The sequence below is a fragment of the Rhodofomes roseus genome (assembly GCF_022264815.1).
Source record: "Rhodofomes roseus strain CIRM-BRFM 1785 chromosome Unknown C8Q71scaffold_7, whole genome shotgun sequence".
Taxonomy (NCBI): Eukaryota; Fungi; Basidiomycota; class Agaricomycetes; order Polyporales; family Fomitopsidaceae; genus Rhodofomes; species Rhodofomes roseus.
Genome location: NW_025952963.1, coordinates 383644 through 394601, shown reverse-complemented (window position 1 = coordinate 394601; position 10958 = coordinate 383644). Strand labels below are relative to the sequence as shown.

Below are 10958 nucleotides of genomic sequence, written 5' to 3'. Positions count from 1 at the left end.
ACTGGAGCTCTCCCGCTCGCCACGAACGCATCGTCTACCATCGCACACCATGAAAGTCGCTGTGACGGGATGCACGGGGGACGTCGGGAAACGCGTCGTGATCGTCGCCCTGAAGCAGGGATACTCCGTCGTAGGCATTGACATGACACCGGCCAAGGACGTGGAGTTCAACGCAGATCCAAACTTCAAGTTCGTCCAGGCAGACCTGCGAGACTACGATGAAACGTTGGAGGCAATACGAGGATGCGATGGAGTTATTCAGCTTGCTGGCGTGCGATGGCCTGCAGACTATGTGGCTACGACCCACAACACGTAGGCTTGTCGCATCAACTCCGTGATGAACTAAAAGCTCATTCTTGTTGATCAGCAACGTGACTATAACATGGAATGTCTTGCGCGCTGCAGCAGAGGTGAGACAACACGACGAGCAGGTCATACGAGGAGCTAAGTGTCAGTGTCCAAATAGCTAGGAATTAACAGGATCGCTCAAGCCTCCTCCGTCAATGTGATTACCCTCGTGTTCGCCGTGCAAAACAAGTTCGAATATTTCCCCATCGACGAGGACCACCCCGCTGAACCGGACGAGCCATACGGCCTGTCGAAACTGTAAAAAATGCACTCATTCCGAGCTGACCGGGCGTTGACGATGTCTTTTCAGGATCTGTGAGATCCAAGCGGACGCGATCGTGCGGCGATACCCTTCTATGCGTGTTGCTAGCATTCGCTTGCACTGGTCGGTCCCCACACGCGAGGCCGCGACGCGCGACGATCCAGCAAGGAGAGCCAAAGACCTCTGGGGCTGGGTGCAAGAGGACTCCGGTGCGGAGGCATTCTTGCTGGCGGTATTCGGGGAAACCGGTAAATGGTCAGGGCACGAGAGGTTCTTCGTCGCAGCGCCAGACATAGCGACGAACGAGGAGACGATGGGTTTGAAAGATCAGTTTTGGCCGGACGTGCCGATACGAGATGGACATGATCTGAGCGGGAGAAAGAGCTTCTTCGACTGCTCAAAGGCGGAACGGCTGCTTGACTGGGTTCATAGGGTGCCATGAAGTTATGATGGGTGGAGGAATGTTTGCAGCTGTCGTCGGACGTGAGTGCACTCCCGCTTTTGTACAGAGAAATCCTTACATATTCATCATAATGATGCAGCACCTCTCGTAGCTGTTTTCTGGATATATCCGCTCTGAAGAGGATTTCATCATCCGTACACTTGCCGTCGAAGTATTGGTTGATCCTGATGGACAGTCGTGCTGTCAGTCACTGAAGTAGCGCATCTCCACGGAGGAACGCACTTCTCAAAACGTGTCGCGATATAGGGATCCTTGCCTTCCGACATAGCGGCCAGCCAGCGTCTCTCTAGTCGAGAAGCACGCGCAGGGTCAGTGATCATAGAAGAATACGGGTTGTTATCATCTCCATAGCCGCGATACCAGTCTTCAACATCTTCTGCGCCTGACGAACCTACGTCTTCCTCAAAGCCATCTTCTGCATTCTTCTCTGCTACATCGGAATGATCCTCGGTGTTTTGCTGACTGCGCGCCCCGACAGACTGTCGCCTTGCGAGCGCCCTCGCAGTCTTCGGCGAGAACGACAGCCAATTCGTACCGGGGCTCGACTCCGAGGCTGTCTCGAAACTCGGAGCCTCCTTCGACTCCACAGTCTTCTGGGAGTCGTGCGAGTTCGACTCCTTCCCGGACGGTGCGGTCCTCGCCTGCATGCGCTCCCGCTTCGCGCGCGCCATTTCGTATTTCATCCGAACGCGATGCTTGAGCTCCTCCGTGGCGACGATGCGGATGCGCAGGTGGAGAGTGATGAGGAGGTCGTGCTTGAGCATCCACACGACGACGTCGTGGTACAATGGAATCCGCTCTCGCGATTGAACTATAGCCCCGTAAAAGTGGTTCGCGCTCTGTTGATGTGTTGACATGGATACCATGGAAAGTATCTTTGGGAGAGGGGGAACTTCGGTTTCCGCGAACTTGTGGTCGAAGTCAGCGGTCAACTGGGATATCCTAGATTTGGTGAGCTCGAGCTGCGACAAACAAGCTGAGCTACGTACGGTGCGTTGAATCTGGGAGGCACGGTGAAGATGGTTCTCAAGCCGGGGTGAACGATATCGACCACCTTGGCTCGTCGATGGTGGACTAGCCAACGTACGGTTGGGTAGACCTGCGACTCAAGATCCCAGTCGAGCAAGCTAGCCATGTCCGCGAGCCTGCGATCTGTCAGTGAGTCTACCAATAAGTAGTGGAATCACAGCATACGCACGATAGAGTGACGTTCGCGATCTCCAAGAATCTTACAAGCTGTTCAGCAAGTTCGTTGTCTTCGGCTGTGAGCTGAGGGGCCCTGAGCCTCCTGTAGAGCTCATCGTCCCCACGCTCATCTTCGTTGTCCAAGCGGAGAAGACTCTTCCAGGGCTTCAACGCAGGCAGTCGCCAGCCAACGCTCATGCTCCCCCAAGGGTTGGGCAGTCCATCTTCGCTGCGTGGGTCCAACAAGTCGAAGTCGCATTCGTCCTGAGCATGCAGCAGGTTATCAAGATAAGGGGGAAGCTGTAGCTCAAGTGGTAGGTCGTGAATGACTATGTGAGCGATTGACCTCTCCTTCATGGCCTCGTAGAGGGTCTTCATGGATGCCGCCAGCGATGACACATTGAGTGCTTCCCGAAGATATTCAGCGAATGGTACGCCTTGTCGTGTGTAAGCCCAGCATACTTCAAGTAAGACATAACTCATACCTTTCTTGGAGTATTCATCTCTGAGGGATCCGAGAGTGTCGCATTCGTCCTCGACGAAGTTGTGTAACACCTGTTCTTGGTATAGAACAGCGGTCACGGTGAACGCGATTTGTTCGTAGATCGTGTCGAAATACTTCCACACCGTTCCAGATGTAGAGGATGATGGGTCCGGGCGGTCAAGTACCAGGACGAGGTGGAAAGTCTGGAGCCAGGTTGAGTCTGGGAGGGGCCGCTTGTTGCGTTCCATCCTGTCTGGCGTGAGCGATGGTTCTGCAGGCTGAGGAGCCTCGCCCTTCTTTGAACCTCGTCCGCGGGGCATGAGCTTCGACTTTTCAGGTTTAAATCTCCAAGAGCCGTCGGGCTCTGCACAAACGGGGTGTCCGATGAATGCCAAGTCATCGACGAGGAATTCGAACTTCTGGTGACACATGGAGCTCTGAGGACAAAGCAACCCAGCGAGGAGTTCTGCAGAAAACCCAAGCACAGTGTCGTACTCGTCGTCGCGAGGAAGCCCAGGATTACCACCGGAGAACGAAGCTGACATGTCTGGTGCTGGCGATGCTCTCCTCGAAGTCGGATGCGAACGCGAATGTGACACCGACGACGACCTATGACGGGACGCCCTTGGCCTCTGCCACAGGTAGCCTTCATCTTCGTAGCCAGGGGTGTCACGACAGACCCTGTTCTCGGGTGGGTTTTCGGAGCCATTGGCTGCACGCCATGGGTTGTCTCCGTAGATACATGTGACGTCGTGGTCCAGCTTTGGACGTGCGAGCCTGGGAGAAGACTCGGGTGAAGGAGGCCAACGGTAGACCAGGCTGGATCCTTTCGCCGAGGAAGTGACCAGCAATAGAGCAATCAGTGTTTCGCTCATTCCTCGCGTGATTTGCCGCGACGGGGGAAGTAGAACTGTAGAACCTCAAGTTACGAATGGTTTTAGTTGAAGTTCACCTACTATCGAGGGTAAGAATGCATGTTCAGTCGGGTTCGTATTCGGGGTTTGGAACTCTGTACTCACGGAAGGAACGTGGACGGTGGCGGCCGGTTGACCGACGGACTTCGCGTTGAACGCAAGCGCCGACAGCTGTGGCGGTGGCAAACGGGTGAACTTGGATCGGAGATCTGAAGGAGGCTCGACGGTTATGGCAGTCGTCCACGTTCACCTCAACCCAGCATCTTCCTCTTGGTTCCTGTCGGCCAAGACCATCCTCTGCTGCTGCCGCAACAACGTGGTACAACCATCTTGTTTACCCCGCTCCTCAAGATGCCACAATTGCCATTCGACCCTCTCGCGGCAGTAAGCGGTGCTGCGTCTGCTAAGCAACGACCTCAATGGGGCGCCATCCCACGCGTCCGGGGCAGCTGTTACTTGGTATATTACTGTTCAGGGCATGGTGCGTTGCAGAATACGGCTGCCAATTCTGACTCTACTTATCTCATTCACTGAAGGATATGGCCACGCTACACGAGTGTCCGCCTTCGCGCGCCATCTGCTCAGTCTTGACCCGCGGCCCACTGTGCACATCGTCTCGTCAGCACCGAAGCAGGTGTTCGCTGATAGTATAGCTGCAGGCGGTATGTCGTTTTTGCGTATATTGAATTAAGGCGACTGCTGCCCGACGTACAGTGTCATACAGGAACGCAGATATCGACCCTGTGATCGTCCAACCATTGGCGTGGGTTTAGGGCGCACACGCGCATGCATCTGCACATCTGATGAAGCTACACAGGTATCGAGTCGATCGCCAGAAGAGCGTAGAGGCGCTCAAGTCTTTCCTGAGTAAGAAGGACCGCAAAGTCCTCGAAGAGTCACACTGGTTGAGGGACATAGGCGCGGATTGCGTTCTCAGCGACGCTGCATTCCTTGGATGGTATGTCTAATCCGAAGGACGTGTAGACCTATATTGACTGGGTGAACAGCCTGGCCGCTCATCAAGCTGGGATACCCTCTGTGCTGATAAGCAATTTCTCCTTCGACTCGGTGTACAGCTACCTGTCCACTCCATATATCGATGCACCTCCTACGCCAGAACCAGAGCTCTTTGACAGTCTCCCTACACAAGCGGCTATGACTCTTCCACCGGATATCCCAATTCCTCAAGAGATCTTGGCACCTCTAGTAGACGAGATCTTAGCCGGCTTCCGCTGTGCCGACCTGCTTCTCCGCTTACCTGGGGCTATCCCTATGCCGTCGTTCTCCATCGAACCTGGACTGCCATCTCCAAACTGGGTCGACCTCAATACACGGATGTTCACTGAGGAGGTCGCCATGCATCTCGAACAGTCCCCGTCATCCTATGCACTTCATCCAAGCTTAGACTTTCTGGAGCAACACGATGGTCACAAACCTCTCCCTCGTGCCGCCCTCTCTGCCCCGCTGCTAGTGCGCTCGCCAAGTCCCACTGTCTATACTGCCGAGGGCCGCAGGCGTCTCCTCAACAGCGTTGGCGTACCTCCGTATCTGCACAACCCTGACAAGACCAAGATCCTGATAGTCTCTTTCGGGGGCCAAGTCTTCTACAAGCCTTGTAGTCGTGCCCACAGTCGCTCTCCCTCACGCGTAGGCACCCCTGGGGCATTCGCAACAGCTATGACGAAGTCGCTCAACGGAATTCCGCGCGAGGTTGCACTCTCCAAGCCGTCTGACATGTCGAAGGAGTACTTCCCTGATCCAGATCGGCTCGCTACACTTCTGCGATCTTCTTCTCTCTCTGAAGGTCCTCCCTCTGTTGTAGCGTCTCCGGGCCTTCCTCCTCCCAAACCGGTGACTATGGCTCGCACTTCGCCGCTGAAAATCCCTGGTGCACCGCCTGTCGCAGTACCCACGTCTCCGTTGGGCAAGTCTTCTAGAAGGGTGTCCCTCCCAATGCTGCAAATGATCCCTCCCTCTCCTTTGTTAACTCAGGAGGCTAAGGCCCAAGACGATTATCCTGGCTGGTCATCTGCGCCGGAAGATGAATTCGAGGAAGAGCTTCCTTGCCTGCTCCCAGACGAAAGTTGGATCGCTATCGTCTGCGGCGTGTCGAAGGAGTGGGGTCGCGAGGATGGCGAAGAGCTCCCTCCGGGCTTCTACGTCGCCCCGCGCGATATCTACATGCCCGATCTGACCGCGGTCGCAGATGCCTTGTTGGGCAAACTGGTAAGACGCAGATTGATGGTAGTGGCAGAAACGTACTCAAGTTGGTGCCATTCTACAGGGATATGGTACTGTTTCGGAGTGCGTCGACGCCTGCACGCCCTTCGTCTACGGTGCGTAGGTTCATCTCTGCCAGAAACACGACTGACCCCGTCCTTCAGTGCCGCGGCCGCTGTTCATCGAAGAGCACGGTCTCCGTTTGCTTCTCGGGTCCGAAGGCGTAGGGGTCGAGCTCTCAAGGAGTTGCTATGAGAAGGGCGACTGGGCCGACGCTGTCCAGGAAGCATACATGCGAGGCAAAGACGCGAAAGCCAAGAAGCGACAGGAAGGAGAGACAGGAAAGAGACGGAAGGAAGGCAGAGAGATGGCACGAGGACTGCTAGACTGGCTTGATCGATGGAAGGCCGGGGCACGCGCCATGAGTTCCAGCCCTGCAGCTTAGATTGATATTGTGGACGACTAGAGGGCTGGGTACGATTGCATGATTGTTACTTTACACACTGTATCTCTATTCCTCCGTAGAGCAAGTGTCCCCCATACAATACGACGCGTAGAGATTAAGTAGTGTAGTTCCTATAGGTTATTGTGTCAAGCATGGTGTTGATGAAATGCATTGCCCTCTGTGAAATCAAGAAACATGCATCTGGGACGGTCTTCAGTTGCCTCCGGTGAATAGGCCGTCAGGGATCTCGCAGTTTCCCAACGTGGGTGGCACAGCGGGAGCCGGCTCGACCATGAGCTGTAACAGTCGTCAGCGAAACACCGAGTCCAAAGGAGGTGTGCAACGTACGCGAACAGTCTGGATAGTAGTGTAAGTGGCGGCGACCATGCCAAAGATCATCAAAGCAATGTCCGCAATCTTCTGCCTGCGCGTGTGGGCACAGGCCTTGTAGTGCAGCAGCGCCGGATAGACGTAGCAGAGCGGAACACTAGTGGAGAGTGACATGCATCAGCATTAGCCTCGAAGCGCACATTGACGCACACTCACCAAGCGAAGCTACCGACGAACGACACGAATTTATCCAGATCACTCGCACCCGCCCAGCTGAGCGCGCAGCAGAAGACGACCGTGATGAACCGGAAGCAGTTCTTCGTCCACTTGACGCGCGCGTCCGCCTTGCCGCTGCGCTCGAACAGGCCGTTCTCCATGATCCGCACGGCGGGGAAGAGCTGCAGCGGCACGGAGAGCATGATCGCGAGCGAGTAGAGGAACTGGACGGCCTGCGTGAACTTGCTCGTCGCGTCGAGGTTGACGATGACGACGGTCTGCACGTCAGAGCCGAAGGTGAGGTAGGACATGACACCGCCACCACAGAAGAGGACTGAGTGGAAGGTATGGTTAGCGGTCATTTTGCACAGATGTAGTTAGCCGATCGTACCCATGAGGAACAGCATGACCCCTGTGAGGACCTTAGGGAACTTGCGAGGCTCCTTCATTGCGTCAGTGATCGGGATGACCTAGCAAAGATGGTCTGAGCTTCATGAGCTTTATGCATCTCATATCGACATACCAAGCCGATACCCTCGAAAGAGAACACCGCCGTTCTGCACAGTCATCAGCATGCCACACTCGCCCGCACCTTAACCAGTCACATACCCGATCAGGAGGGGCCAATCCTTCGCATTGAAGTAAGCCACATCCGCATGTCCGCGGTCCGCCATGATCGCCGCCTCGCTCCCGAAGATATATATCAGGCCTGCGAGGATGAACGCGTCCGCGATGAGCGCGGTCGTGCTCAGCTTCGCGAGGTTCCGGATCAGCACGAGCGGCAGGAAGATGAACAGCTGCAGCAGGATGAAGTACTGGATGCCAAGGAGCTTCGCGCAGTTCGTGATCGCGAGCACGAATGCCTGCAGGTTCTCCGAGACGAAAATGATGTACGCGGAGACGAAGCCGAGCTGCGAGATGGTGATCGAGGCGAGGATGGCGTAGCGCATCCAGGGGCCGTAAAGCGTTCCACCGATGTCTGCGAAGGGGTTGAGCGGCGGCCTGATTTGGGAGGAGAGACACATACCACCGAAACTGCCTGATACCACAAACTTCGTCTTCACGAGCAGCAAGAACGAGTACAACGAGATCAAAGCAATGAAAGTGAGGACGACGCTCGAGAATATGATACCGCCATTGAAGAAAGCCTTGCCCAAGAACAGAATACCGGTACCAACAAAGGACTTCAGCAACTGATGTCGAGGAGTCAGATCACCAGCCAATAACAAGGAGGTGATTTCAGTACTGACCATGAGCACAGCTTGCGTCACCGTCGCATCTCCGTGCGGGCCCACACTGCCGGACCTCGCTCTCCTCGAACGTGAACGGGGAAGCAATGGCGAACGTTCGCTCGCCTTGTGAAGGTCCGTACTTGTTTCCGGCGGCAGACCAATGGAAAGGGGGGCGGTTACCGCGAGGTCCCTCTCCGCGAGCGACGGCGTCTCGACCTGGGCTTCCATGTCATCCCATCGGTACTCGTCCTCCTCTTCGATTTCCTCGAGGTCTTCTCCGGCCTACCAGGGATCAGACAAATCCAATGAATTTAACCGGAAGATGGCACTTACGAAATGTCCAAAGAGATAGAGGAACTCGATGAAGTTGCGCGGGACGTGCGGCAAATCCGAAGTACCCTCTTCGCCGCGCCGCATGAGCAGGTAGTTCCTGCGGAAACCTCCCGGCTCGTGGATGTGCTGGAACGCAGGGTCCGAGGACCGTGTCGAGCCAGCGAAGGACGCAGAGCGGGGACGTGCGGCTTGCCGACGCTTGTCTGCTTGCCACTTGTAGATGCTGTGACTGTGTTGTAGGGTCAGTACTTGTCTTTTCAGGAAGAGGTTCAGGACGTGGTAACTTGAAGGCCTTTCCGGAATTAAACACTGCGTGCAACCCGCGCAATCCGGCTCCGACCAGAGTACAAAGGCATGTACCATGTACGAATTGAGCTACACTCTCACAGCTAGGCCGAGGTCGTGCGCGCTCTGACAATGCAGAAAAAGTGGAAAGTGGTTGGTACTCACGTCACGTCAGCCCCTGGTGCATGATACGGTACGGGAAAGGTTTCGGATTCTTCTCGTTGTGCTCGCAAGTGCGACGTTGACGACCGTTTCGACACTGCACCGTTATCTGAGCCTCCGCTCACGGACGCGCGAGACGATTGTCCTGCTGGGCCGCCACGATCTTGACGCGAAACAAGATGCCGTCTCAGTATCCGGGCTTTCTCCTCGTCAGTGAGGTCATCGAGCCCATTGACCTCACTCCCGGGTGTGCCTGCACCCGAAGGTCGTCGCGCACTGATACCGCCTATAGAGACCATAGAAGATGGCTCTCCCGCTCCTGCCAATGGAGCGGGCATGAGCATTGGCGAGCTACCCGCTACACTGGGAGTGCCTATGGGTGTTCCACGTCGAGGAATATTAGGCGGCGGTGGGGTGCCGGCATACTGAGCTCGGAGGACGCGAGGATTGGGGGAGCCAGAGATGGCACGCGTAGTCGGGGGTGTGCCCGCAAGCTCTGCATTGTTCTGGCGAGGACTGACGATATTGACTGGCTTTGAAGGTGTGGACATGGTGGTGAGCGAGAGAGAGAGAGGCAGGGTACGTGGAGGAGGACCCTCGGAGCGCCTCTTTCAAGCCGCTGAGCGGATCTAATCTCATGACTCCTTTGGGCCGCCCGCCACCACGCCTCCGTCCCCCAGCATCCCACTTGGACGTTTGCAACACCACTTCTAGGTCGCGCTAGTCCTCTTCCACACCTCGTGAGGGCATCATAGCAGCATCCGCCAGTGGTGGTCGAATAGAATCGCCAGATCACGGACGCTTTCAATCAAAGCCTCGGTCAATACACTTTCCCGAAAAGGAAAGCCAGGCGTCGATCGCGTGGTGATCGCGTGGGGGTCATCGCCAAATTCAACCATCTCGTCAACAACCGCGACAGTCACCCGCAACAGCACTCTCAACATCGTGCTATCCACTACCTATGTGCCCTGTCCTAGCTCATCGAATATATCCAAGCTATTACCACTTCGCTCAACCGGCCTGTGTATGATATCCTGGCGCAAAAGTGTCCGTCTATCAAGTCCTACGCGCGCCTGTGGTCTTGCACAGCACTGAGTGGATCGCTGTCCCAGCTGGTCGGCGTCGTACTCAGTGACGGTGTCCTTCAGGGGTCGAGCAGAAGGTGGGCGCTGTACAAACTTGCATCCGTCAACGTCAGAGCAACCGATGCCGGCGGGAAGTTCTGCATATGCAGGAATAGCAAGTTGAAGTATTGGTCCTAACTTAGGAATTGCTCTATGCGACAGCTGAGTCTTCTCACGTACTAGGTCCTCGTGTTTCCGAATGGGTTTTCTGGAGACGCGCCTTCAATCTCCGAATCGTCCGACCGTCAAATCTTTAGCGGCATGTCTATCATTTCATTGAATGCTTCTTCATAAAGCGCGCCAGGGATCATTTGGCCCAGGGCCAAGAGCCATCATGCCGCAACGTGTCTTCGCACGATGGCAGACTTCTTCATTGCCCCTCTCAGGCAAGTGCTACGCTTGCAAATTCCTTGCTTTAGGAAAGGATCTTGTCATACCACATGCATGAAAACAAGCGAATACTTGTGTCGTGGACCCACAATACCATGGTAGGGATGGTTTCCCATCTAAACCGTCACATCCGACAGAATAACCCTTGCTCCATCGACCCAACGCGTGTATACCGGAGGCGCCGTTGTGCGTATACAACGAGGCAGAAGAAGTCGCAGACATCAGGCAACGGCCAGGCCTACACGAGCGGTTCGAGTCTTATGGCTTCCCCCTCCTTTGCGCCGTTGCTCGCCACGGCCACTCCTTGGGCCCTCAGGAGCTCGCCTACCATCCTTTCCCTCGAATCTCCCCGATGTCGTCGAGAGTCAGGCGCAAGCCGCCACCGGCGTTCCCCTACTCACCGCGCTACCCTGTACCGGACCCCCTCGACCCCTTCGCACCTCTGAAGGTCTTACGCGAGCGTGCCTCGTCGAATAGTGCGCTGCAGTTTCGCTTAGAAGACTCGTCGCAGGGCCAATTCCTTCCCTCGCTTACGTCCGATGTGCTTGGTGTAGGTCTGGACATA

At 55.7% G+C, this 10958-nt stretch overlaps 4 protein-coding genes across 4 annotated transcripts; 2 read left to right on the top strand and 2 right to left on the bottom strand.

The window, feature by feature from the left end:
- Positions 1 to 49: 49 nt before the first annotated feature.
- C8Q71DRAFT_705135 (NAD(P)-binding protein) lies at positions 50 to 1052 on the top strand (the record flags this gene model as incomplete). The annotated part of the gene is made up of 4 exons (XM_047920428.1): positions 50 to 312; positions 368 to 410; positions 467 to 606; positions 659 to 1052. 4 exons carry the CDS (start codon positions 50 to 52, stop codon positions 1050 to 1052), a joined length of 840 nt encoding a protein of 279 aa, XP_047780259.1.
- A 2-nt stretch (positions 1053 to 1054) lies between these two features.
- On the bottom strand, positions 1055 to 3617 carry C8Q71DRAFT_705411 (nitrogen permease regulator of amino acid transport activity 3-domain-containing protein; the record flags this gene model as incomplete). Its single annotated transcript, XM_047920444.1, has 6 exons — positions 1055 to 1081; positions 1132 to 1237; positions 1296 to 2015; positions 2063 to 2218; positions 2272 to 2695; positions 2744 to 3617. 6 exons carry the CDS (start codon positions 3615 to 3617, stop codon positions 1055 to 1057), a joined length of 2307 nt encoding a protein of 768 aa, XP_047780258.1.
- Positions 3618 to 3922: 305 nt separating this feature from the next.
- C8Q71DRAFT_906170 (uncharacterized protein) lies at positions 3923 to 6321 on the top strand (the record flags this gene model as incomplete). The annotated part of the gene is made up of 7 exons (XM_047928915.1): positions 3923 to 4137; positions 4193 to 4318; positions 4371 to 4419; positions 4474 to 4614; positions 4664 to 5882; positions 5941 to 5992; positions 6041 to 6321. The coding sequence occupies exons 1-7, from the start codon at positions 4008 to 4010 to the stop codon at positions 6319 to 6321; spliced, it is 1998 nt and encodes a 665-aa protein (XP_047780257.1). The 5' UTR covers positions 3923 to 4007.
- A 213-nt stretch (positions 6322 to 6534) lies between these two features.
- On the bottom strand, positions 6535 to 9430 carry C8Q71DRAFT_856301 (transmembrane amino acid transporter protein-domain-containing protein; the record flags this gene model as incomplete). The annotated part of the gene is made up of 10 exons (XM_047927286.1): positions 6535 to 6618; positions 6670 to 6808; positions 6868 to 7201; positions 7259 to 7337; positions 7391 to 7424; positions 7477 to 7846; positions 7895 to 8060; positions 8118 to 8381; positions 8433 to 8661; positions 8883 to 9430. 10 exons carry the CDS (start codon positions 9428 to 9430, stop codon positions 6535 to 6537), a joined length of 2247 nt encoding a protein of 748 aa, XP_047780256.1.
- Between the last annotated feature and the right edge of the window lie 1528 nt (positions 9431 to 10958).